A 27376-nucleotide genomic window follows, 5' to 3' on the forward strand; every position below is an offset into this window, starting at 1 on the left:
TTTTACTAATTTCTAGTTGTTGCTACCTACTCAAGCCATACGAAAGAAGAACACAATTTACTGGCACTAGTTTTTACATTTAACTTATTCTCACTCAGTCTGAGTAATAACTTCTGTTACAATCTAATTTTGGTCTTTGGTTGCTGTTCTTTTCTCCTGTGGGTAGAGTGCATCTTGTTCTTATCCTTGTCAAACTGAATTAAAGTAGCATTTTATACAAGAAGTATTTAATATAAATAATGTGTCTTGTATTGCAGCTTCTCCTTGGTTCAATGGGGAGCCTCCTTAGTGTTTGGAATTGTTGGGTAGTAACCATCAGAATATGGAAATTTGAATGAACAAAACTCTTATTTAGGTCTACATTTCAAGAACAGTGCTTCCTCATCTAGCTTCCGAAATGAGAAGTTTTCTGGTAATTTGAGTTCTTGAAATGGAGATGTGGAAGGGAGAAGCCTGTTTTATGCCAAGTTTTTTGTAGATATTCTGCATTCTTCAAGCCAAAAAAACCCCAACAAAACCACAAATCCATGTTCTTTCAATAGTATCAGTAAATATCATTAGGGCTGCATCTTCTGTTCAACACCTCTACTTGGTTATCTGGTGTCAGTAACAACTTTGGACTCCTGATTCACTGGAGAGCAGGCAAGTGTTTCAGGCTTGTTAGTTCGGCTGCTAAAGGAATACTCAATGCTAAAACCTACCCTGAAAATGCAGTTTTGTTGTAATCGGTTAACTCTGATACATACATTCTGTCTGCTTATTGGATGAAGAACAAAAATGTGAAAGCCTCAACTGCTGTCAGGTGATCCATTGTCAGATTTAGTGTGCAGAGCTTCTCCATGAACGAGGACATGTTTCCTATACATCATCCCTTCTCTCTGCCTGTTCTGTGTTTGAAGCAGACAGGTTATTGAAATATACAAAAATCCTGCTTTCTGAAGCACTCAGATAGCATTCTTGTAAACTTCAGTGTCTTACCTGTCCATAACATAAAGATGGAGGCATAGTGAAAAGAAAGTGCTATTTACATCCACATACCTGCAAACAAAATCACAGTAATTTATTTCTGGCTTTCTAAGATTGGTCTTTTAGCACCACCTGCTGGACAAGTCTAAGAGCAGCATTTGCTATGTCCGTTTTCCCCCTAATATTAAATCATACTTGTGACTGTATGTGGGCTCATAGATTCAGCAACATATTTTAAATGTTTACCTTCATTGGGATAGTCATTTTTTGGCAATGTTTGTAAATTTCTTCACTTTGTCAGCAAATCTTTAAACATCAAATATTCTCATTTTTTTTCTGATACTTTCATACAGTTTTTTAAATGTATTTTTACATATTCTAACCCAGGCAGATTTTTTTATTTGAGCACATACAAGAGTGGGCTTTGAAAATCTTGCCAAGAGATGATACTGAAGTGATTTTTTTCAGCCTTCTGAGAAATTAATTTTAACTGTTATACTAAGCTTTGTTTTTCAAGTGAGTATCCATATAAGAAGGAATGCCTTGATAAAACTGTAGAAAATATAAGCAGCTAAACCCAGTAAGAAGGTTAACTGAGAAAAATAAAGATTGAATTATATTATTTGTTTATGCTGAAATTTCTTTTGTTAAAAAATGCCATTATTCATTACAATTGTGCCCAGCTGTAGTATCTTACCAAATGGTTTCAGTGCTAGTCAGTAAGATTACTGAATAGCTGGTCATTTTACTAAATTATTTTATTAGTCTTTGTATTTTTAAAAAAAGATGAAACCAAATAAGGAAAAAAAAAACTGCTTTTAGGCAGCTTAGTTTCAGCCTATGTGTTTTTCTTTGAGATGCTGCCAAGCTAATCAGCTATTATTTTCTATACTAAAATAGTAAGAAAAGCATAAAGTAATTGTATGGAAAGAAACAAGTTCATTGTATAAAACACATAAGCATAGCAAAGGTACTTATATTTCTGTCTCTCACACACACACACACACTTGGTTAGATATCGCATATGGAGATTCTAAATGTAACCTCAGTTTTCTGCTTATATTGTTTCAGAAATCAAAGAAATGTAAGGCCGCAGAATCGGTCTCTCAACAAGACACCACTGAAGGTAACGTCACGGCTATTGTTTACATTTTCCTTCTGAGTAATTTAACAAGCTTATGCTTTAGCTTTTTTGTCCTTCTGTAGATTCTCCAGGACCATCAGAAGTAAAGACTGCAAAAGATGACATGAACACTAATTCTGGAGAAAGGAAACAGATTGTCTTCACAAAGAGTGCAGGTTGGTGTGTATGTTTCAGTTTAACTGGGAAAATTTTCATAAACTGTTTTCCTGTGCTCATATATTTATAGAGATTCTTTGTTAGCTATTTGGGGCCAATTTTTCGACCACGCTTTTACCCTGCCTCCCTCTGTGTGTGCTCAAAATGGCTCATACATACCCATGCAACCACGTGTTGCAAACATGCTTGAAAATTCTAATGTAAGCATGTGCAGAGTGTTAGAGAATTTGTCCTTATAAAGCCCAGTAAGAGGTAACAGTCTAACATTTGTGCACACATGGAGGTGTTAAAACTTTCCAAATGCACAAGTGTGTGTGCAGAGTACATTCCAATGTTTGCATGCGCACCCAGAAGCCTGGGTCTGACAATTGGGTCCTTAATATAATTCGTATTTTCTTTCTACATGTCTGTTTTACCGATTGTATCGTAATCAGTTCCACTTTGTGGTGTTAATACTATTATTTAGGAGTCGAAGAAGATTGAGAGGAAATAGTAAACAAACCATAAAAACGTCAGCTATGCTAGAAATAGTGTTTTAAAAAAAAACAATGAAAAAAAACCTTCCCAAAATAAATGACCCTATGAGGGATTTGTTCAATGCATCATATAAGAGGATTTAGTGTAAAATAAGATGGGATCACCTTATGGTTTTCATTACCAATTCCAGTTTTTATAGGATTTAACTTGGTAAAAATAAATATTCTTGCCCATCTAAGTAAGCAACGTTAGTAGTGGTGGTGGTAGTTTCTAACATTTGCAGAAAATTTGTTGTCATTTCCCATTAAATCTGAAGAAGTAGTCTCTTTTGACATTCCTTTCAACCGAGACTTACCAGCTTTGGATCTTTTAATAACTTGATTGCTGTCCTGCTACATGTCAGTGAGAACACTGGAGAGTAACTTCAGGACATAGCTAATGTATTCAGCAGCAGTCATGCAGTTAAGATTACACTTGGCTACCCATTAATCCGAGAGTATCAGTATGATTTTAGGTAATATATATGACAAAATTGAATGTCTCACATTGATTTTTTTATCCAGAGCTATAAAAATGAGCACATTGTAAAGGTCATTCAGAGTTTAGAAATGAGATTCAAAATCACGCAAGTTCAGAAAATGTTGTCTTCTCTTACTGTAAGAAAAAGTCTTGTAATGTTTGATGAATCCAGAGATGAGCAATAGTGCTTCTGTGTAGTATGCAGAGTATTTTCATAATAAGTGTCTGGACCCCTGCCTCTCCCCAAAGAACTACTGAGTTCTTCAGTTTACAAATGATGATTCTTAAATTGATATTTTATCCTAAATTATTATTATTGCTAGTAGACCTCTAATAACATACTAACTCTAATCACGCTTGAAATAATCAGAGCAAAGGAATAATTGCTTGACCCTTTTGAAATGACAGGTCATTAATTTATGTCTCTGCATAAATAGGTTGCATTAATGAACTGAAAAAAAAAATCCAGTGAGGGGGAAAGAAACCTAGGTAGGTTAGGAGCAGGGTGGAAGTTAATTTGCTGAATGCTGGGCCCTAAAATTTCCATGGATTTACAGGACCCATTTTGATTCTTTCATATATCTTGGTGGGTATCTTTGAGTTCTTGTTCCCCAAGGTGAGGATAAACCTCTTCATGGAGTTATTTTTCAGGGAAGAGATGGGTACTCCAAATCCACCTTTTGTTAATCCTCTCCAGTCAATTAAGAGGGCGTTTTCCAAAATGAGAAGGCTAAGGTCCATGGTTATTTAGGATTGTATGTGCAATTCCAATGATTGCATGCACAAATCAGGTAAATGTACATGCAGATATGCTCCAGACTAGCAATACACATGCAACTGTGCCTAATTTACACATAATGGCGGTAATTATGTGCAGTTTCTGCCAGACTTTTGTGTACACATTTTTTCCTTGTGGTCTAAAGCTTCTGCTTTTTAAAAATCTTGCTGTACCTCCATCCTTGGAAAAGACTGAGCATTTCTGCCAGTGTTTGCAGAGAGGAGCTTCCATATTAGCAGTAAATCCAACACACAATATTGCTTATCAATGACTTCATCAATGATAAAGGGAGTAGATAGATTCCCAAGTGATAAACATGTAATGAGTGTAGCTTTTGTCATTTGATAACTAACCTTAAAACAATAGCTGAAGAAAAATATCCACCTACACTTACTTGCTAAGTCCAGAGGTCAGAGCTCTGTTTTTTGCATACAGCAGTAGATGATGTCAATACTGTGTTAAGCAGTGCAGAAGGGTAAGGGAGGGTGTACATGCACACACAGTAGAGGGAGATGGGCTTTCCAGTATGTAGATTTAGCTGCCAATTTTGTATGTGTGGAAAGAGGTACAAATTACATAAACTAGAAACTACCTCATACATTAATGAAAGATATTTGTAGCTGTCAGATTTCTGAACCAAGCCATCAATAAACTTATCTTGCAGAGGTGCAAAAATGATTTTTTTAAATAACTTTGGGGTTTTTTAGATTTGCAAATTAGAGAAGTTGTATTTTTGTTTCTTCTCTAGAAGCTAATGGAAGCTCTTCTGCATCAGGAAAAATCAGTAAAGCTTCAGCTGGCACCACCAAGAGATCTATTGTTGACAGTGAGGAGAAATCAGAGGCATACAAGTCTATTTTTACGTCACACAGCTCAGCAAAACGCTCGAAGGAAGAGTCTTCCAACTGGATTACTCACACAGCGTACTATTTCTGAAACAATTGTGTGCATGATTGTAACGGTCATTGCTGCTTTTCTTCCCAGAGACTTTTTCTGTGTAACTCTGATACAGGGTGTTCATCGTAATCTGATGTTATCTGGTATTATTCAGTTTGCAAGTTGTTTATAAACTTGTGAATAGCTAGTGTACCTAGGTTGTTTGCAGCTACTGTTCAATAAGAAATAGATGGCCAAAATCCATGTCTGGTAATGTGACTTATTTTAAAAGATTATTTACAAAAAGTATAATTCTTTAGGGCCAGATTCTGCCATCCTTAGTTACACTGAGTAGTATTTTACTCTTGATTGCAGTTTGTTAGGATTGCAGAATCTGCTTACTAATAGATATATCCTTCTATGCTTTTAGATGCAGAATGATTACCTACACAATTTAGCTGCAGTTGTAATTGAACTTCTCTTTGTGTTAGTTAAGACTGAATTTAATTTCTGTAACTTTCTGACACTGCTTGCTAACAATAAAACCCTCCACAATATTTCCTTTCTTACTCTAGTCAAAACCAGTACACGTCTCTCTTAAAGGTGCTGGAGATCGCTTTGAATTAATGCTTGTCAGGATGGAGTCATTTGGAAAGCTCGGTGTGATCTCAGAAATAAAAGTAAAAACTTTTACAGTAGTCTCCTGTTCCATTTCAAAGGGGAAGGTCAGTGGGGAAAATGTTTTGCTATTTACTGCTAAATTATTTTTAAAGAAGGTCCCAAAATCGTTGTGTTTGTTCCTCCAAAAAGTGTTCTAGCTTTTTTTCTTCTTACATTAGAAATACCAAGTTTGGGCTTCCATCTTTTTGTTGGAGAACTGTGTAGGAGAATGGCATCACAATATGCTGAAACTTGAGCTGGAGCTTGCTTTCTCTTAATTGAAGTAGCAGAGGCTGGTTTTTGTACACCATTAAGCAGCAATTTGCCTTTAATTAAAACAAATCGATGGATGCAAATCTTTTTAGCTCAACTGAAAAATCTGAACACACTTACTGTAACTTTGGATATTTGAGAATTTGGAGAAGCATTTAGTTCATCTGGTTAAAGCTGTTTTATGAGCCTAGCACATTAAAATGAATATCAATGTCTTTAAATACACATTAAAAGATTCTGACTCAAGGGTTTGAGTGGAAGAGAGAAGAATTCTACAGAGGACTCAGAAATCAAGATCAAACTCAGTTTTTTTTTAAAAATATGACTTGCGTCTGTGCAAAGAAAACTGCCTTTAGCTAGTCTGCTTTGTTTTTAATATAAAAAGTCCAGATTTATGGAAAACTGAGTGTCCCTTTTACATGTTTTAATGATTTCTGTGCCAAGTAGCAGTTTTGATTTAAGGGGGAAGTTTACAGATACTGTACAGTGCAAGGTATGGAAATATTTGCTTCTAAAATCTATTTTACTTAACGTTATTTCCCAGCTACTTTTTAGAAACTGCAAGCCTTTCACCACACTATGGCTACTAATTTCACCCTTTTTTAAATTTTTACTCTAGACAGGCTAGACTATGGAAGTCCAATCTATACCTTTCAATGAATCCTTCAGTTTCTTCTTAGAATCACTTTGCAAGAGTATGGAAGAGAATTTTGATTATTACATGATGAATCTGACCTCATTTATATAAAAAGCTGTGGACTAAATTTCAGAGACATCCCAAAAGAAGTGCTCACAGTATCTCTGAGTGCAAATGTTTGCCCAGCAAAATAGTGTCATTACATGAGCGAATGCTCACCCAGATGTGTGCATTCTTTTATGTGGATAAACAGATGCACCCGCAAACTTTGGGGGTGGATTAATAAAGACCATTTTAAATTTGGGCCCTTTGTTTCTTCAAATGCAGTGTTAATCTTTCTTTGCACTTTCTTGCCTTGCAGATTAGTGAAATGTGCTGCTTCCAAAACGTCTGTAATCCATGTTTCTTGATTCCTATCCTAAAGCTTCTAATAGGAACTGAACATGGTAGACAGTCCAATTCAAGTCCAAGTCAGAATTCCCTACGTAGAACTGAGTGATGCTATGTGCATGTACAGCAAGGCACAGTGACTTGCTCTTATTTTGATCAAGTCTGTCCCCGTAACTGAAATAAGCAGTTGCTTTTGTCATACGACCAAAAAGGTTCCTGGTAGCCTACATAACATATGTCAGTGCTTGAATAGAACAACTTTTAGGTGTTAGTCATCTTTCATTGTCATATGCTTTCCTCTGGGTCCTTTTTTAACCTTATTTGAAATTTAGCGATCCTTTTTAAATATTAACTTTCCACTTTCAATTATTCAGTGATCTAACAATGTTCAATAATACCTACTTAAAGTGATCAAAATAAAAGCTGGAAGCTACTTTTAGGTTTTTTGTTTTTTTTTAAAATGTTATAGCCTTTGTTCAAACTAACCAAGCTAAAATTACAGTAATTAGTAGGCTTTTAAAGCTACTGCACAATGATGTTACATTGTTACTTTTCTGTGTGACAACAATTAATTAGCCTTGTAATTTATTTTGAAGTGTCTTCCTTTATGATCAGCAATAATTAATTGGAAGTTTAGATGATTTGTTTATACTTGTCTACGTGGTCATTCTGATTCATGTGTGTAGAATGCAATGGATATTATTTTGTAATTATTTTGAGACATAATTAAGCATTATTTCCATGGGAGTTTGTCATGAAACATACATGATAAGCATTTCAGTTGTCCAAATATGTTAACTCATAGGATACATACAATTAATATTCCAATCAAGTCAGTTTGAGGCTTAGCTGAGTTTCAAGGAAGTACTTATCCAGATTTTACATTTATATGTGTGTCTAGCAATTAGCTTTGTTCTTCCCATTCTGTATTTTTTTCTCTTAATTCTTTTCATTTATTATGCAAGCACAAACGTTGAGTTCAGCGTGGTACAATTCAGAAATTGACAATCCTTTTATCTGCAATCTAATCCTGCTTTGACAACAAATGAATAGCAGTGTGTTGAAGCACACCTTTTTACAATGTGTGTTAGTCCTATGGGATAATGCTTATTTTATTTCAGTAATTTCTTTGCCAAACCATGTGATAATGTAACTATAAATATTTAGCATGGGAATTGAGGGGTAGAACCCTGCAAATCCGTGGGTATCTGCTTTATATCTGCAGATGTGGAGATCCGTGGACCATTTCCAGGAATAGCAGCATGGATGCTGATACAAATTTGGCACAGTAAGAGCCAAGCGGTCAGCTGTGAGGAACCGCGGCACAGATCCCCCACTTGCCCTGGGCGGGGAGCCTGGGAAGCAGAGACACTGGGCAGGGAGCTGCTTGGACCCCCAGCCCAGGGCAGGTGGAGGGTCTGCCACAGCTCCCCAGAGCTGCCCGCCCGGCTCTTACTGTGGCCGGGCTGCAGCTCTGGGCTGCAGTTCCGAGCTGCTCCCCTCAGGCCAGAGCTGAGTCGGAGAGAGCCGCACTGGCAGCTGTGGGGAGCCTGGGTCCCTCCACCTGCCCTGGGGGGAAGGAACGCGGGGGGGGGGGTAAGGGGCTGCTCGAGTCCTCTGCCCAGGGCAGGTGGAGGGTCCACACAGCTGCCAGCGCAGCTCTCCTTGACCTGGCTCCAGCCGGGGGCAGGGCAGTTTGGAGCCGCAGCCCAGCCACGGTAACAGCCACATGGGCAGCTGTGGGGAGCCACAGCAGAGCCTCCACCTCCCCTGGGCAGGGGGCCTGAGTAACCCCCGGGCAGCTCCACCAGTCTCCCCCAGGCCAGGCCAGAGTGGAGCCCAGCCGGAGAGCTGTGGGGAGGTGCTGTGGACCCTCCACCTGCTGGCAGTGCGGTGGGGAGGGTGCTGAGAGCAGCCCTGACCTTGCCCTCAGCAGGGCAAGGAGCCAGGCAAGAGGGGAGGACAAGTGGAGGGTCCACAACTCCGCACGGGCTCCCCACAGGGCTCTCCCTGACCAGACTGGCAGGGGGGATGCCTGGCCAGGGTAGAGCCCTGCAAAGCCGTGGGTAGCCACAGATAATTTTTGCGGATAGTGGCTCAGATGCAGATACACATTTGTGTGTCTGCACAGGGCTCTATTGATGGGAGTTTTGCCATTGACTTCATTGGAGCTGGGGTTTTACCCCAAATATATTATGGAGGCATTGGAAGCAACTCCATAACTACAATTATGTTGAGTTTTTCACTTGCAGGGGGATTAAATCCCCCTTTCACAGTTCAATAACACTGCATTCAATCTACAAATTTAGCACCGTTCCAGTTTCTATTCAGAGAATAATTTATTTCACAATGATAATGGATGAAAGTACTTTGAGAAACTGAAATTCATCCTTTTTCAAAATCTCACCTGGCAGTCCCACTTTGGCTCCTTATAACTATACAACGACCATCACCTCATACTCTTCTACATCAGCATCAATTCTTTCAGATAGGCTTCTCTGAAAATTTAGGCTTTCCAGGTGAATAAGCTTTCCCCTCCACTTACTACATTTTGTTTTTCCTCTAAGACAAATGGATCAGTCAGAATCCACCAGCTACATCCAGTATCAGACACTTTCTCCATGGTCCTCTGCTCATTTTTTCCTCCCTAGTGCTGCTTTTCCACGGAGATCCTCAGCCGGCTCCCCTGGGTAGGCCCACAGAATGGGATATGCTAGTTTTAGAATCATGCTTGGTCTGCACTGTTTCCAAGCCAATCTGCATTTGTTGGACTAGCTGGGGAGTCTGTCTCATCTGACCTAACTTTCTCTTCACCTTCCAGCCCAGGTCCTGGACCTAGCATGGGTTGGGAAAGGAGCGGGAGTCCTGGATGGATTGGGAGCCTGGTTCATCAGGTTGTGATTCTCAGTTTGTTGCTCCTGAATGGTTCACCAAAAAGAGAAGCTGCCTCTTTAGTGGAGTTTGTCAGGGAATTTGCTTGTAAATCTCCTTCTCTCCCCATTGCTGATAGGGGCAGGTTTCTGACTCCCTGTGTGACCTTGGCCAAGTCACTTAACGTGTCTGTACCTAGTTTCCACATTTGGAAAATGTACATAAAATTTACCTACCTTGCAAAGATGTAAGACATCATTGTAATCTTTGAAAGAGCAATATATTTATGCAAAGTGTAGTCATATTATTACATTGAAAAAGGCAGTTGTAATAAATTACATCCACTCCAGGCAACACAAGGATTGCTTTTCCCTAAATTAAACATTAAAGACTGGCCTAATTGGCTATGGGAACAAGCAGCTGCTTTAGATTAAGCTTAAAATGGAATGGCTGCTAGTTTAGCAGCTTAAACTTCCCTAATGACTGTCAAGAATGGCAGGAATCCCCACAGAGCTAGTTTTAATTAAAAAAACAACCCACAACCAATTAGATATCCTTTAATATCCATTTTGCACTTTATATCTAGTGATAAACTCTTTGCACCATGTGAGCTTCCAAAATGCAGGCTCCAACTCTCCTACCAAGCTAAAGAAATGCACAACAGCTTCTTGCTCAAGTATTCAGACTAAGCAAACTGGTCACACAGATTTAAAAAAATAATCTTCAGTATTTGGTCTCAACCTGGCCATACTCATGTGTTTCTATAAAGCATGCTGAACACTACAGTCTAAATGGTTCCCCCTCCTAGTGTGGTGTCAAGTTAACAACCTGAGAGTTTTTTAAAGTGTGTTTCAGTGTTTAAACGTATTTAACTCATGTTAAGGTTAACGTGCATTGTTCAGACTGACAAAAGTGCTGAAATTACACAAAAGTGTTTGTAATAATTAGATGACGGTTTTGATTGGCAAAGGGGGATGGGAATGGTTGGGAGTTTCAGTGCTTCTGAAAGGGGCTGATTAATAGCACTGACAAGCCAGGCACAATGCATGCTTGTGTGGTTCAAGCGAACCCCATACAGCTCTGCCAGGGCTTGAGTCCTAGTTTCCATCTCGCCTGCTCTTCAGCTGCGTGATCTCTCATGAGCAGAAACTGCCAGTCATGGTCTGTGTAATGTGGCCTTTATGGGGACAAGTTATTTGTATTACGTGCATTTCTAATATGTCCTACAAAAGCCTGAGCCATCAACATACTGCATTGCCTAGTCCAGCTTTGATACATAGTATAGTCTCTCTTTTTTCATGGTTTTCATTGAGTATATAAGATGTAGCCTTAAATGTTAGTTCTCCTTTATTAGCAAATCTGTAACTATTAGAAATGGACGTGAAATCTAATGGGGTGGAGGAGGAAAATAGGTTGTCCCACATCTGTCTGAGATATTTTTATACCTTCCTTTGAACCATCTGTTGCCAGAGACAGGATACTGGATTGGATGGACCTTGGGTCTGATCCAATGTGGCATTTCCTATGTTCCTACAAGGTAACACCATCTTTCTCCCCTTTCTCAATATTTGAACTAGTTCTCCTGATTAATGGTGTGAAACACAGTTCTGCTTGCCTTTGAATTAGGACCAGCAGTCTGCACTGCTGAGCTAGATGGACCTGTTTAACCAGTCATTTACTTCCCCTCTCCTTTGGGCATAACCCTACTTACGCCCTGTCTGGTCTGTACAGGTGGCCACTGGTCCACAGGAAGAGGAATTCCTTACCTGTTAATTGCTTTCTGTGACCCAGTTCCACCAGTGCTTCCTTAGGTTCTCTTGTTACTTGCTTGTTCAAACTTTAAAGTTCATGCATGACATACATTAGTTTCATTGGAAGCACTAATTGGACAAAAATACATGGAGTGGGGTGATGGGACTGAAGCATGGGAAAGTGTTTTTGATCTGATTGTTGATCTACGTGATTTGCATATGGGAATGGGAAGAACTGAACCCATCTAATATTCAGAGGAGATTTAGCAGGTAGGATATTCTCATCTGGGGCAAATCCATTCCTGGTTTAGATCTACTGCCATCAGTGGAGTTACACCAAGGATGAATTTGACCTGTTACCTCTACATAAAACAAATGTCTAGGGGAGAGACTATTTAAAAGGCAGCTCGGTGAGATGAGAGATTTTTAAGCTGAAATAGGAGTAAAGGGTTAAAATTGAGCCAAGGAAAAGCTACTAACACTGAAATCCACTACGCTGTAAAATAATTCCCTGGAGGAAGTGATAGAAGCCCTAATAATTTGAATCATTTATAACTCAAATGGCCAAAGTAGCAAAGGACACACTGAAAGGAATAATAACATTGCAGAGACAAGTTAAGGGGGAGGATTTTCTCTCTAATTACAATGAGATCTAAGATCAGCCAGTTTTAGCCTTCCAGCTGTTTTGGGAAAGTTTAGGGGAAATAGTTTCAGTATGAAGCACTTACTATTCATGTACATACCTGAGAGCTGAATAAAACCCTTAATGAACACCTGCCTTTCACCTCCGCAGTGTTACAGAAATCCACCAAAAGCAAGTAAGACATCCAGACATGCCTTACTATTATATTTGGGCTTAATGATCCCCAAAGTGAGCTGTGCTTTGACCCAAAGGGGGAGGATTTAGGCTTACATACAGTTTACTTGTGAACTATCCTCTGAAGTGTGTGAAGCTGTATAGGGTCCTGTCAGGAATGTGGACTTGCAGCTGTGCCTGCTCAGGCTGCAGGCAGCCTATGAGCACAGCAGGGCCACCTGTTTCACTGATGAAGTCAGCAAGCCTGATTTTAACCCCAGCAGCAACAACTGATCTCTGGCTACTCAGTGTACATGCCCACAGCTGTGATCTTTTCTCTGCCTCCCTCGCTCCTGCCTTGTTCCCAGCCTTGCTCCTGTCCTGCCCACTCCACTCCTGCCCTGCTTGTTTCCTTATTCCGGCTCTGACTCCTGGTCCCCAACTCCAAGCTCTGACCTTCGGCTTGTTCCCTGAGTGCCATCTCCAGCTTCGACCACTAGGCCTAACCACCCCTGTTCCAACCACCCCTCACATCTTGGTTCATGACAAGTGCAACCTGTTCTTAGATTGCAAAGTCTTTGGGGCAAGAATCCTGTCTGTGCTTGTAACACCTGCTACCATAATGGGGCTGGTTAGGAGTTCTAGGTGCTATAATATTAATGTATTTCAAACCCTTGCTGAAACTTAAATAATGTGTATCAGCCTCTCTTGGGTGTAGATATTCAGTAGGTCACATGATTTTTACACAGCTTTCAGCAAAAATATTGCAGAGAACATGAGCTGCAGTTGATAACATTATCCATTTGGTGGCACCAAAAGTACAGCCCAAAGAAGCACAGTTCTGGCACAGGTTTGTAGAGGAAAGCCTGTAATTATTAACATGCGGTGAAAAAAGAAAGCATCTGAAAACTGAGGAAACTCTCCATAATGCTGGAACAGAGCATTACATTGCATTAAGGTATATATTTATGAATGAATACAAATGTGCACAACAGAATGAGTTCTGCTTACTCTCAAGCCTGTAACAGCAGATTAATAAGGATCTACTGCATTAGCTCCCTGTCTCTTCATATCCCACCACATCTTGGCGTAGCCCAAGCTACTCTCTCAGCTGTTCCCCTTAGTGTTCTCCCTCCTGTGTCCACTTCAGAGATTACCCCCTAGCCCCGGTACTCTCTTCCTGACAATGTCCACAATGCCTCTTGCTTGTCATGTAAGTTCTCTCACACTCACCTCTTCAGGCTTGCCTAAGTACAGACTATAGCTTAAAAACATTATCAGGAAAGCTTTTGCTTTGTGTCACCACCAAGAAGAATGCACTCGCCTCCCATGTGATGGTGTAATTAATATTTATGTATTATGGTATTGCCTAGAAGTCCTGAAATACCAGCAGAACTCTGTTGTGCTAGGTAGGCCCTGTACAAACACACAGGAAGATATAATCCCTGCATTGTAGAGTTTACAGTTTAATTTTACTAACTCAACTTCTCTCTACTACCCCTTCTCCTCTCTGTTATCTTTTTGTGTTGTCCTTGTCTATATTGTAAACTCTTATAGGCAGGGATTCAATATTAATTGTTCTGTGAAGCAGAATAAAAATAATCGGCAATTAACTTCCACATTTTAAAAAGATACGTGCAGGTTAAGATACTTTCAATCATCTACACCCCCTGCCCTCCGAATCTTGGCTCCTTGGGAAATCTGTACAATGAAAATCCCCCACCAAAAATTTGATTTGGGATTATTAAATCATTTTGAACTGTGTATTATATTTTTTAAATATTAAATATGTGATAACATTTTATAAAAGTCTAAACAAGATTAATCAAAATGATAAAGTTAAACAAAATGTTTAGACCTTTTCCCTGTTGAAAATTTTGTTGTGAATTGAAACAAAGTCCCACAAAACATTTAGATTTTGACAAAATTGCATTTTCTGTTGGAAAACTATTGTTAAAAATGTTGCAACCAGATCGACTTTCAATTTTTACTACTTTAGGTTTGGTTAAGGTCATGTCTAGTAGTTTCAGTCCAAAATCTAGATGTGGGATTTTAAAAAAAAACTCTTAGAAATCTTTCATAAAATTAGTATTTGCAAATTGAAAAACATGCTGAATATGTTTTCCTATTTTAAATATAAGTATCTTGCAGCATTGGCAGCCCAAACATTAGAGAGCATTTAGCTGTTACATGAGCATCCAAAGGTGAAACTAAAAAGAAAAATTATGCAACGGTGAAACTGAAAAGAAAAATTATGCAATGGTGAAACTGACAAGTCTAATTGCATTGTTAAAACAGAGCAAAATGTTAAAAAAAAAAAGAAAAACATTTATAAAATTATTTCAGTTTTAATAATGGGATTGTAACACACAAAAGGGTTGGGGACGGGTTTCACATTTTAACATGTCAATGTACCATTAAGTGTGGACCAGGATGGAAGGTTCTCGAATGAATTTATTTTCATTTTCATTATACAGCATTAGTGTATCACAAACATAAAACAATTTTTGAGAAGATGGCACAATGATTTGACTTGCTTGGAAGCTCAAACCCTGCAAAAGCTGTTAGGATGAGGTGTGTGATTTCATACAATTGCAGGGAGGAAGAGATTAGTAAGTATTGGTCTTTCCTTTCTTCTTCTTATGCTTTTTCCCCATGACTAACTACAATATAACCAACAGTAGTACTATGAGGTAGACTTTGCTTAAGTGTTCGTATTGAGGGTGTCAGAGAGCAGGTCAGAGCCCTTGACAGTCAGGCTTCTGGTATATAGCAGCATGGGAGGACCCTGGAAAGTCAGTGTATTATAACAGTGTATTATCCCAAAGGAGGCCCTGTTGCCGTTGACAGCACTGTTGTAGATTTGTCAGAACTATAAAGAAAAAGACCAAAATTGTGACACATGCCACCCTGGTACTGCAATCCTCCTGGAAATCAGAGCTTCCTGGGTAAATTATTCTGTGGCAGTAACTTAAACAGCATCAGCAGGGGAAGAGACTCTGGCTGGGTAATGTAGTAATGAGCCGTTTACATCTAGAACAATGGTTCAAATCCAGTCCACCTCCAAAGTGGACTCATGGGTGAACGGAACTCTCTAGGCAAGCTAGTAGAACTCCCTATGTCAAGCATCTATACCAGGGGCGGGCAAACTTTTTGGCCTGAGGGCCACATCAGGTTTCGGAAATTTTATGGAGGGCCGGTTGGAGTGGAGGGGGTTGTGGCCTGGCCCCCACCTCCTATCTGCCCCCCCGACTTCATCAGGGAACAGGGGGATTGCCTCCCCACCCAATCCCCCTGTTCCCTGATGGCCCACCCCTGGGACCCCAGCCCCATCCAAACCCCCCCACTCCCTGTCCCCTGACTGCCCCATCCAAACCCTCCTCTCATTCTTGACAGCCCCCCTTGTACTCCTGCCCCATCCAACCACCCATTTTCCCTGTCCCCTGACTGCCCCCAGAACCCTTGCCCCTGACTGCCCCCTGCCGCCCCATCCAACCTGACTGCCGCCCCCAGGATCCCTGCCCCTATTCAACCCTCTATTTCCCCCCAACTGCCTCGATCCCTATCCCCACCCCTGACCACCACCCCGAACTCCTCTGCCCTCTATCCAACCCCCTCTCCTCCCTGCCCCCTTACTGCGCTGCCTGGAGCACTGGTGGCACTACAGCCACGCTGCTTGGCTGGAGCCGGGCCATGCCACTGCCACTGCGCAGCGCAGAAACTGGGTCAGGCCGGGCTCTGCAGCTGTGCTGCCCCAGGAGCTCACAGCCCCACCGCCCGGAGCATTGTGCCGGCAGCAGAGTGAGCGAGCTGAGGCTGCGGGGGAGGAGGGACAGCAGGGGAGGGGCCGGGGCGAGCCTCCTGGGCCAGGAGCTCAGGGGCCAGGTAGGACAGTCCCATGGGCCATAGTTTGCCCACCCCGATCTATACTATACACTATACTACAAAATATTTTCAATAAGCTGCTCTAACCTGTCTTTCCGTGTCATTTTGCCATCAATGAGTGAGGATTTCACCCATTGTCTTTAAAGGATGTTCTGTAACTTTCTCACTAAGCAACCTGCTCCACTCTTACCAAATGCTGCTCAATATCTGCATGAAACTCATTCCCTTTCAACCTTTCCCACGATGAGTTTATTTAAAAAGAGACACAAATTAAAAGGATTAACAAAACAAATACCCATGATCAGTTAAGGAGTCACTCTGCCCCTTTTATCTCCTTCACATGGGACTATCACAGACAATTTAAATGATCTGTGTTCATGAAACATTCATTAAAGGCACCACTAAATGATGTAAGAATTTCTTGTATATATGTAGAGCTTTACAGGCTTTCCAAAGTCGGGTAATCCAATGCTCATTTTAAAGATGAGAAAACGGAGGCAAAAAGGAGAGGAAAGGATTTGCCCAAAGTCACATGGTTGGGAATTAGGTCCCAGGTACCCAGACTGATAGGCCTTTGCTTGTCCATAGCGACCCATCTTACTGAATTGTTTATTTCACAAATATTTCACATCTTCCCGTCAAAATAGTTATCATCATGTCTGTAACACCCTCATTTTCATGCAAGCAATCCCAACCTGCGCAAATGTGAAACCATAGTCCCTTCCATGTGAAAGAACTTCGAATTCTCCCAATACACCTCTACCTCGATATAACGCTGTCCTTGGGAACCAAAAAAATCGTACTGCGTTATAGGTGAAACCGTGTTATATTGAACCTGCTTGGATCCACCGGAGTGTGCAGCCCCGCCCCGAGCGCTGCTTTAGCACGTTATATCCAAATTCGTGTTATATCGGGTGGCGTTATATCAGGGTAGCGGTGTATGACTAAAGAGATGTGACTGTGACTTGAGACTGGATGGACTGCATTACATAGTTTCTCTTTCGAAAATGCAAAAAAAGTATCAAGCAATTTTTCCTTTTCATACACCAGAAGTTGGTTGGTATCTTTTAATAAGTAACTAAACGAGCACTCAAAGACACATAATCACACAATAACATGTGTGATCACAGTTCTGCATTGTAAGGGATTAGAAAGGATTAGCTACATTTCCCTTCATCTTTTTGTACAGACAGGATAGAATATTTTTTTAAAGAATTTGATTGCAGAACTGTCTGGTAGGAGCCTTATTCCTAACTGATTTATGTTGTGTGTGTCTCTTATTTGAGCACATTTTTTAAAAACTGGTATTGCAGGGATCTTAAATCCTACTATGCATGAAGCACATCTCAAGGTGCTCTACACTTCTCAGAGGGTGACTGGGTGGGAGGCATGGTGTAAAAATGGTGTCATTTGCCTGAATTGCTCAATCTTGCAGTATTCTCGCCACCTACAAATTAATGACAAACATTTTCTAAGGAGACGTCTCTGCAGCCCTACACCACTGTTCAAGGACCTGGCTGCAACATGCTTGTCTTGTAGTGTAGAGGGGACTTCGCTGTCTTTGACTCATATTTTGTCCAAGATATTAGCCTAATTTGGGAACATGGTTAAAACATGAGTAGGTCCTATCTACTACTACATCGCCCTGTTTCGACCATGGTGGAGCGGCCGAGTGAGTCCTCTGACATGGCATCCCCCATCTGTCTGAGTTTTGGTCTACCAGTCTGTAAAATGGATGCAATAATACTTACCTACTTGCAGGTGTATTGAACACTGGTGAAATAAACATTTTTAGACATCTTTGGACAAAGGACTTATTTTAAAAATCACGTTCAAGGGGGAGATTTTCAAAAGCGCCTAAGTGGCTTTGGAGCACAAATCCCACTGAAAGGTCTGAACCTGACACTTCTCTTTCACTCTCTGGTGCCTTCCTCCATGTTAAAAGAACAGGAGTACTTGTGGCACCTTAAAGACTAACAAATTTATTGTAGCATGAGCTTTCGTGAGCTACAGCTCACTTCTTCGGATGCATCCGAAGAAGTGAGCTGTAGCTCACGAAAGCTCATGCTACAATAAATTTGTTAGTCTTTAAGGTGCCACAAGTACTCCTGTTCTTTTTGCGGATACAGACTAACACGGCTGCTACTCTGAATTCCTCCATGTTGGCACCTACCCACACTCTTCCTGTAACCAGAACAGCAGCAGTATCCACAATGACTCCATATCCACAGGTATGCCATATTCTAGTGTGCTGCTTTCCACACCCCATCCCGACCCCGCTCCATCAAACCTGCAGCTGGAAGAAGACATGCTGTAGCAACATTCAAAGTTCAGATGGAATATATATGGAATTTGTAGGGGAGGGGGAAAGTTCCTAACATACTAGTCATCGGTTCAGATCTCTGATCTCACAAATCTGACAAGATATTTGCTGTGGTAATACTCAGTAACTCATGTATTGGGGGATGGGGAGGTGGATGGGCCAACGCCCTGCCTGACAATCAACAACAGGCAATATCCAGCAGTGAAAAGGGGGATGGGGGGTGGGTTTCCAAGCTTCAATGCAACCTGCTCGTGCGTTTCCTTATGTCTCCCTGATGGAGGCTGGTTCCATTGCATTCTTATATGGAGCACTGCTTGTTTGCCAAATTCAGTGGTGGTAACCTAAATAGACTACATGGGGCAACGGGCAGGCTATTTTTTCTACTTCGGCTTAAGTCAGACAGGATCCAGCAATTTTAATTTTGACCTAAGGCCGTACTGAAAAAGTGAATGTATCACAAGCAATATTCTAACTCTGGATAGTTTGCACCTTGGTGCCTCTCTATCTAGGGGGACACAACATAGTACGGGGCATATTTACCCCTTAGGAATAACAGTCATTTGCATTCAAATAGTCTTGCTAAACCTGAAGAGTCCTGATGTGCTTCAAAGCACAGAAATGCAGCCACCTCTGGGGTGGGGGGAAGCACCCACCAGCATTGTACAGCAGGAAGAGGAGAAAGCCAAAGATAGTGAGGGGCGAATGCCTACCCTTTGAAAAAGTCCCAGGGGGTCCTTAGTGTCCACGTAGAACAAAAAGGACATTGGTTTTAAATCAGTAAGTTAAAATTTGAACAGGGATAGCACTTAAAAATGTTGATCTCACAATTCTGCATGTTTGCAATGACTCGTTATTAAATGGCTAGTAATGCTAACAGAAAGGGTAGACGTGTTCATTGTTTCATAGAATATAAATTTGATGGAACAGGAAGCATAAAGTCCAACTTTCTTAGCAGTTACTGTGAGGCAATCCCCGCTGGACAAAAGCTGTGGTCTTTACCTGCTGAGAAGAGACTGGTTACACAACAAAGCACCTTGCCTTGAGCAACACCTAACAAGGTAACGATTTTACTCTGGTTTCCCCCCCTCTTTGTTTTTAGAGTTTTGCACCGACCAATACTGACCGTGGGGTCAGGAGGTTTCAGTTAAACAGCCAGGAAATGCCCTCCCCATTGTTCATTATTACCCATTTAACAACTTTAAATATTTCACAATACATTTCAATGACACAAAATGGCTGTTTTGAGGGTGTGTGGTTTTTTTTGTGCAAAGTATTCGGTGTTTGCATTTAAAAGACCTCCAAAGAGATGGAGAGGGATAGTTGACGCTTCGGTTGGAGCCAAGACAGAATGAGACATTAGCACCAGACTCAGCAAGGTGGCACCTCTAGTTTTGCTTATACTGGGAAGGAAATTTTCACAACCTCAAAGGCTAGAAACTTTTTTTTAATGAATGCATATCCAATCACTGTGACAGTATCAAAGGGAGGTTACAAAATTCTGCAAACAATGAAAGATGTGTAAAATAGACCATTCCCCCTCTTTACTATCTATCACATACAAACAATTAAAAACCAAAATCCTCACCTGATTATTGACTCTAATCAACATGAAGCCAGGTAAAACCAAAGTGGCTTGCATTTCTTCCCCTGGGCTGGTAATATCAAGTGGAAGGAACTAGTCATATCAAGTGGAAGGAAATTAGGCATGTTCCAGTATTCCAGCCATTCACCCAATTGGTACTGCAATGAAGGGGTGCTGAGAGCGAGGGCCCCAGACTCAGGCTATTTTACAGACATGTTGGTGAACTGGTTAAAAAGCTGCTACTGAGTGTGTCTTCACTGGAGTAAAAGGTGTGTTCTTACCTCATGTTAACTAACATATGGTAATGAACAGGAGGTAAAATCCTAGTGAACACAAGGCAGTTTTAGCTGTCACACGTGGTAGGGCAACAAGGTAAAGATTATTGAGGAGCTTAGGGTTTAGCTCAACCTGAGAGGTTGAAGCTGAAGGGCTTTTTATGATTTAACATCTCCTTTGGCCTCTCTTGTAAGGGCTTATTTAAATGGGGAAGTGACTCCAGAATAAGGCAGGGTGTGAATTTAAAGCACAATAGCAATTCTGGAATGGTTATAGCTTATTCTGCAATAGCTGTTCTGGTCAAGTTCCCTTTGTAGTCAGAGCCTCCTTCCTGCTCCCGGTTTGGTGAATACTGAAAGCCCACTTCATGCTTTTGAGCTCAGGATGAAGGTGAAACCTACCCCAAGCGTACACTGACAGGCTCACGAAGGGATGTTTGCCCAGAGTTTGGAGAGCTGGAGACAGTTCGCTGCACCTTTTGATTCTATCTGTCCAGCTTTGATGTGTTTCATCTTATGGAATCAAAACTTTCAGGAGACTAAAACAGCTAGCTAGTTGCCATCTCCTATTTTCTTACTAAAATGTTCCAGGGAATAAGAGCTTGTCTCCAAGGAGAAATACACCAGCATTACTATTCCAGTACCCAGTGTAACCTCCTGGGTGGGCACTGATTCCAGCACAAGAATGCCTTTTTCTGGTTTAGTTTATATCACTTCCAAAGTTTTAAATAATTTCTGAACTGCTGATATTCCACTATGCAGTTTGGCGTCCATATTATATATATACTGCTACAAGATTTTATCTCACCCACCCCATGTTATATATATATAAATGGGGTGGGATAACATTTTGGAGCAGCTTTAGTTTGGGATGTTACTCTTGAGTGGTGAAGCCAGGAGTGAATTATGCAGATCAGCCAAATGAGAATGCTATACAACACCTGTAAAGCCAGGTGCCTTCATTAACATGTGACCTACTGTAGAGGGCTCAGAGGGAAGCATAAAACCTCTAAAAATGTCCTAAAATAGCTTTACTATAAATAAAAATGTCACAACTTTAAATAATAATATCTTGGTACCTTGCAGGACTAGAAGCAAGTGCTGTGTCCCATTGGGAAGCTGGAATCTCCTCTTCCCTGTAGTATAAAGCTCCAATTTCTAGCTCTGCCATGATGTGAGATTCAAGGTGGGGGTTAAAGTCCTGATAATTGTGGGTATAGGAAAGCTGTCACTAGTACAGAAGTAAATGTTACTTGTCCTGTGCCTCTGGCTGGAGTAATTTTGAGGGTAAAATTCCATGCATGAGAGGTGATTAGAGAGTTTGGAAGGAGGACACATTTCTCCTTCCAAAAAAGCAGCTGTTTGAAGCTGTTCTGAACTTTGGAATGTAGAATAAGCCCCAGCAAGATGGGTTATTAGGTGGAAGACACGTGTGGTGTTCAAAAGTAGATGACAAATTGCAGACTCTTGTCATAAATGAATTTAACACCTGGATAGCATGTCCATAACTGTGTATACCACATATATCTTCAGATACATACACCTAAGGTTCTAATATACATTGATTCCTATTGCTATATGGGTCTGTCTATGCTGAGGCGGGTGTGTGGGGGGATATTTGTACCAATGTAACCCCCTGGTGCAGATGCGCTTCACCAGTGTAATATAGTGTTTGCATTGGTATGGCTGCATCTGTGTTAGGAGTTTGCACCAGTATTGCTACATTGGTACAAACATCCCCATTATGTGGTGAAAAAGGCCCACACAGATGATGTAGGTGCAGCCATAGCTAATATGTATTGACTAGAGACACTGGGCCACAGCAGATGAGGTGTGTAGAATACCTGAACTTTATGCTATCTAGCTCCTTTCACTAAAAGATCACAAAGCACTAGGAGGCATTTCACACATGAATTAATTGGAGCCCAAAGTTAAAAGGATATTGATCAACTTAACAATCACACTTAAGCCTGAAAAAAATTGTATGAACACTGGTACAAGTAACACCCAAGAGGACCATAAGAGAAACATAAAACAGATTATTTTTGCTAATATTTTTTCAGATTAATTTGTGCATTTGATGGCACTTTGTGGGTAGTCAATTGACTGTGTTATTTGGTTGGTCTTTCATATTGCAACACAGGATAATTTTTTTAAGTGATTGTAAAACCACAAAAATTAGCAAAGGGCCTTGGGCAGGTGTAGTTCCTGAAACTATTTTAACTCATTTTTTAAACTGACTAATTTTAAATTGATGTGACCCTTTCAATGATTTGTCCAAGGTCACCGACAGAATTGGTAGCAGAGCCAGGCACAGACTCAGGTGTTCTGACTCCTAGCCCCCTACTCTAGCTATTAGGCCATATTTCTTTTGACATATAATGATCCCTCAATAAATATCTGGGTACTCCTGAGAACATTTTCTCTAATTCATACCAGTCATTTTCCAGCTATTACTTAAGAAAGTAGATCTGAAATGTAGCTCTCAATCTATCTCAAGTTCCTATAGCAATGTGAACTTGTGGAACTCACTGATATATTCAGAAGAACTCGTAAAAAGTTCAAAAGATAATTTGTACTTAGATAAATAAGAACAGCATTTGCAATGACAAGGAGCACCAGTCTTCACACTTACCTGATCACCACCTGGAGACAGGAAGAAATATGCTTGTATGGTATAATACTGCAGAATTTTCCTAGTACATGTGCGGGGACAGTGTCTCCTTCCCCTGAAATACCTCATAATCCACTGTCAGAGGCTCAGCAGATCATTGATCCTTCTCTCTCCAGCATTGCCTGTGTCCCTAAACACCTTATCTATATTTTGAAGTACTGCTATTGAGATTGACAAGGTGGGTGAGGTAGTATCTTGTATTGGACCAACTTCTGTTGGTGAGAGACAAACTTTCGTGCTTACACAGAATAACCTGGAGACCTATTACCTCACCCACCTTGTCTCTCTAATACAGGAGTCTGCAACCTTTCAGAAGTGCTGTGCCGAATCTTCATTTATTCACTCTAATTTAAGGTTTTGCTTGCCAGTAATACATTTTAAGGTTTTTAGAAGGTCTCTTTCTATAAGTCTCTAATATATAACTAAACTATTGTTGTATGTAAAGTAAATAAGGTTGTTAAAATGTTTAAGAAGCTTCATTTAAGATTAAATTAAAATGCAGAGCCCCCCCTGGCCGGTGGCCAGAACCCAGGCAGTGTCAGTGCCACTGAAAATCAGCTCGCGTGCCGCCTTTGGCACACGTGCCATAAGTTGCCTACCCCTGCTCTAATATCTGGGACCCACACGGCTATAACAACGCTGCATGCAATTCAGATTCTGAGCCTCCTCTTTTCCTTTAGCGTTGTCCTGCCCAGATAGAGGTTATTTATTTGATATCAGAGGAGCCCCTCTATATCTCTTCCTCTTAATCAAGTGCTAACTTTCAAGCATGGCCTTTTCAAATGTCAACCACGTTAACCCTTTCACTGCTGCTACTCTGAAATCTGTATCTCTGAAGACTTTTTTCATACATGCCACTGATGTAGGGGGAGGAGTGATTGTCCAGTGGGGAGAGCCTGGGACTTAGGAGATGCGAGTTCTATTCTATGCTCTACCACAGACTTCCTGTGTGACTTTGGGCAAGACACTTAATCTTTGTATACTTTAAAAGGTTTGCTGATATAGATATACTGGTAGAGCTATACTGACAAACTCCTCCAGTGGAGATGCAGCTTATTCTGGCAAAAGACTTCATTTAGCAGTTTAGTTTAAACCAGTTTCCTTAATGGACTAAGCTATACTGGTAAAAGTACTTTTTTTTAACCAGTATATTTGCATGTATACTAGAGCTTCTGCCATCCTACCTATGTTGGTTAGGGGTGTGATTTTTTTTTCTTCACACTCATAACCGACAAAGCTATGCTGCTAAAACTTTGTGGTGCAGACTAGGCCTAAGTGTCTGTGTGCCTCAATTCTCTCATCTGAAAAGGGTGATAATATGAGAACAGCACTTCCCTACATCACAGGAATGTTGTGTGAGGATAAATGCATGATTGTGAGATGTTCAGATACTATGGTAACGGAAGACAGATAAGTACCATAGATAGAGCCAGTTTCTCTCACATCAGATTCCAATTTAGTTCATACAATAGTCAAACGTCATCTTTAATTTGTAAGGGTGCTGCTACCACACCCATTGGCAGGGATATCAGCAATTGTGTGTGTGGTTTTAAAAAAGAAGAAGAAGAATCCAAGTTTTTCCCCTGCAGAATCCAAGCTGAAATGTCAAGTGCCAAATTTTCAGCCACTCCCCAAACCGGCCTCCTTATTTGCAAAGTACTGATTGCGTCTGTGAAATGAGGCACCCCTCTGGTTTGTCCATACAGGATCTGCATTTGCAGGTGCAGGTAATTGTGGGGGTGCACAATGTGTGTGTGACCAATTTTACAGGCACGACCAACTTTGTGCACAGATTTGGGTGTGGAATTTTGGAGGCCATGGCCAGAAATTTGGCCTTAAAAATGAAATTCCTAGCCCCCTCCTTTGTGCAGATAGTGTTATCTAGACAAGTCAATGGACTGTTACCCTGTTAGCCCAGCCTTGCAGAAAGCTGTCTCCAGACAAACAATAGTGGTAGCAATGCAAGTGTGAACTCATCCCTCCCCTCCGTTCACTTCAAAGGTTCACAGTGGCTATTTAAATGCTACCATTATTAAGCAGGGCAAGGCCTGTCTCTGGCCAGGGCTACACTACAAACTTTTGCTTGCACAGCTAGGTCAGTCAGGGTCATGACTTGTGACCAGCATAGCTGTGCTGGCAAAAGCCCCCGGTGTAGACAATTATATTACCAAATTGTGCTTTTTTTGGCATAGTTTAATTTGCTCTCGGGGGCTAAAATAAGCAATGCTATCACATCAGGGTTTAGCTCCAGTCCTGTAGCTGCACCAGTGCATGCCCTTAGTGTAGGTCCAGTTCACGGGGGGTAAACCATAACTTGCATTGCTGCAACTTGACCTGGTGTGAAACCATGTCTACCTCAGGAGTTTGCACCTCTGCAGCTGCATTATTGTGGCTATATTGTGTAGGTACGCCCTAAGGCAGTGGTTCTCAAACTTTTGTACTTGTGACCCCTTTTACATAGCAAGCCTCTGTGCGACCCCCCTTATAAATTAAAAACACTTTTTTACATATTTAACACTATTATAAATGCTGGAGGCAAAGCAGGGTTTGGGGTGGAGGTTGACAGCTCGCGACCCCCCATGTAATAAACTCATGACCCCCTGAAGGGTCCCGACCCCCAGCTTGGGAACCCCTGCCCTAAGGAATAAGACTCAGTGGACTCAAGGGCCTCTCTTCTAAATATCTGCCCTGATTTTTCATTGCAGTGCCTCAGTTTTACACTAACATGACTCACCGGGGTAATGAAGTGAAAAATCAGGTTCACGGCCTTCATGTGTTCTTCAGCTCCTTCTCGCTCCAAGGTGGGTACTTGCTCCGCAGTTCTCTGGCAAAGGACTTTCCTGCCACATTGAATAGGAAGAAGTACCTCTTCATCCTACATATATTTCTTTCCTATATAAGAATGTATCTATAGACAAGATGCCTAGTCTGAAGCAGGGTTAGAGAACACGCCTGGTTAAAACGGCAACTGCCCATCTTTAGCAGTGCTCCTACAGTTACTACCACAAGTGCATAGCTGCACTGATAGGAGCAATATTGGAAAATCTTAAGGAGGGGATATACTAGTGTAGACACAAATGTACAGACCTGCAGAATGCATGCCTGAAAATCAAGGTTTGAATTTGAGCTTGCTGCATGATGTTGCATCAGTTTAATTACTGAATAACGTGGGATAATTTTTCAAAATAAAAAATCAGACTATTTTTGCATACTAATGTAGGTGCATAAGTCTCCATCTAACTTTAGATATACAAATGGAAACTCATTTGTATATCTAAAGTTAGATGGAGACTTATGCACCTACATTAGTATGCAAAAATAGTCTGATTTTTTATGCAATTAGGGTAGCAGCATAATTGTTTAGCAACCTAAATTAATATGTGTATTCGAGTGCCTTATTTGTGCATCCAGCCACATACATGCAATTGTGCGCACAATTTTGCAAGGAAAAGTGAGCCACTTAAAACTACCCTGTATATTTTATGTATTTGCCCTGAAATGACAGTGTGATATGATTGATTGAATTCCTGTCTCAATTTTCAAATACACCTGCACTATCAACTGTTTAGAAAATGCAGTGAGAAGCATGTTTGGAGGAGTTGGAAGACTTTCTGCTGGGACCTGATATTGTATGATGCTTGATGCTGACAGCACTTCTTCACTGGTGTCTGATTAGTGTGATTATAAATGACAGAGTGCATTAGGTGAAGAGTTTTGATTGATGTAATTTTTGCCAGCAGTGCAAATTTTTTCACATAGCTCCGATTCTTCCTGCCAGTGTTACAACTCACCAGTAGATTGATAATGGAGCAACATGCCACAAAGGAGGCTGTGTGGGGCCACTGAGAACTATGCATTTTTCCAGAGGATCACAATTAAACGAACACCTGTGCTAATCCATTAAAGGTGATACACAAAGGAAAACAATATGATTGAGCTCTTCTTTTCTGCTTTGTGATGCATAAAAAGCCTCAAATGTCCTTGTCTTCTGTGTACGTATTTAAAGACATTGTCATTCCTGCTTTTTTTTAAAGTGATACATTTCAGGTTTTGTCTAACCTTTATTCGCTGGAGAACTCCATTGATGACTGGAAATCTAGTGGGTTATGAGATCACAAGAAGTTGGAAGCAGTACAATTGAGAGAAGAAGGGCTTTTAGTCCAGCAGTCTAGAGGAGAAATAATCAACTCAAAAAATTACATATAACCCAGTTGCTTGTTACTGAAGACGGCCTTTGTACCTCATAATCTTTATAAAACCCCCAAAATGAAGAGCAAAGGATGATTTTTAAATGATTATATCCAGTTTTTGAGCTATCCATCTTTTTTAATGGCAGTGTGTAA

General features: G+C 40.8%; 1 protein-coding gene and 2 long non-coding RNA genes across 11 annotated transcripts in view; 2 read left to right on the forward strand and 1 right to left on the reverse strand.

The window, feature by feature from the left end:
* RTF2 (replication termination factor 2) overlaps positions 1-5609 on the forward strand; it is a 56137-nt gene extending 50528 nt beyond the window's left edge. Inside the window, exons 7-9 of the mRNA XM_039497952.1 lie at positions 2038-2092; positions 2173-2265; positions 4789-5609. Coding sequence (XP_039353886.1) covers positions 2038-2092; positions 2173-2265; positions 4789-4976 — 336 coding nt within the window. The 3' untranslated portion in view covers positions 4977-5609. The remainder of the gene's footprint in view (positions 1-2037; positions 2093-2172; positions 2266-4788) is intronic.
* Positions 1-12456, reverse strand: LOC120380327. The gene is made up of 3 exons (XR_005587715.1): positions 12242-12456; positions 979-1038; positions 1-887 (listed from the first exon to the last, which is right to left on the reverse strand). It is a non-coding gene; the product is annotated as an uncharacterized LOC120380327 (long non-coding RNA).
* On the forward strand, positions 10441-26931 carry LOC120380325. Of its 9 annotated transcripts, none has more exons than XR_005587714.1 (5): positions 10441-10908; positions 19458-19560; positions 24623-24754; positions 25739-25834; positions 26812-26931. It is a non-coding gene; the product is annotated as an uncharacterized LOC120380325 (long non-coding RNA). The 9 variants fall into 9 exon arrangements; XR_005587706.1 differs by lacking the exon at positions 10441-10908 and adding an exon at positions 11185-11284; XR_005587713.1 differs by lacking the exon at positions 10441-10908 and adding an exon at positions 11185-11284 and having other exon boundaries at positions 26774-26919.
* Positions 26932-27376: the final 445 nt, after the last annotated feature.

Source organism: Mauremys reevesii, linkage group 13 (assembly GCF_016161935.1).
Source record: "Mauremys reevesii isolate NIE-2019 linkage group 13, ASM1616193v1, whole genome shotgun sequence".
Classification (NCBI taxonomy): domain Eukaryota; kingdom Metazoa; phylum Chordata; order Testudines; family Geoemydidae; genus Mauremys; species Mauremys reevesii.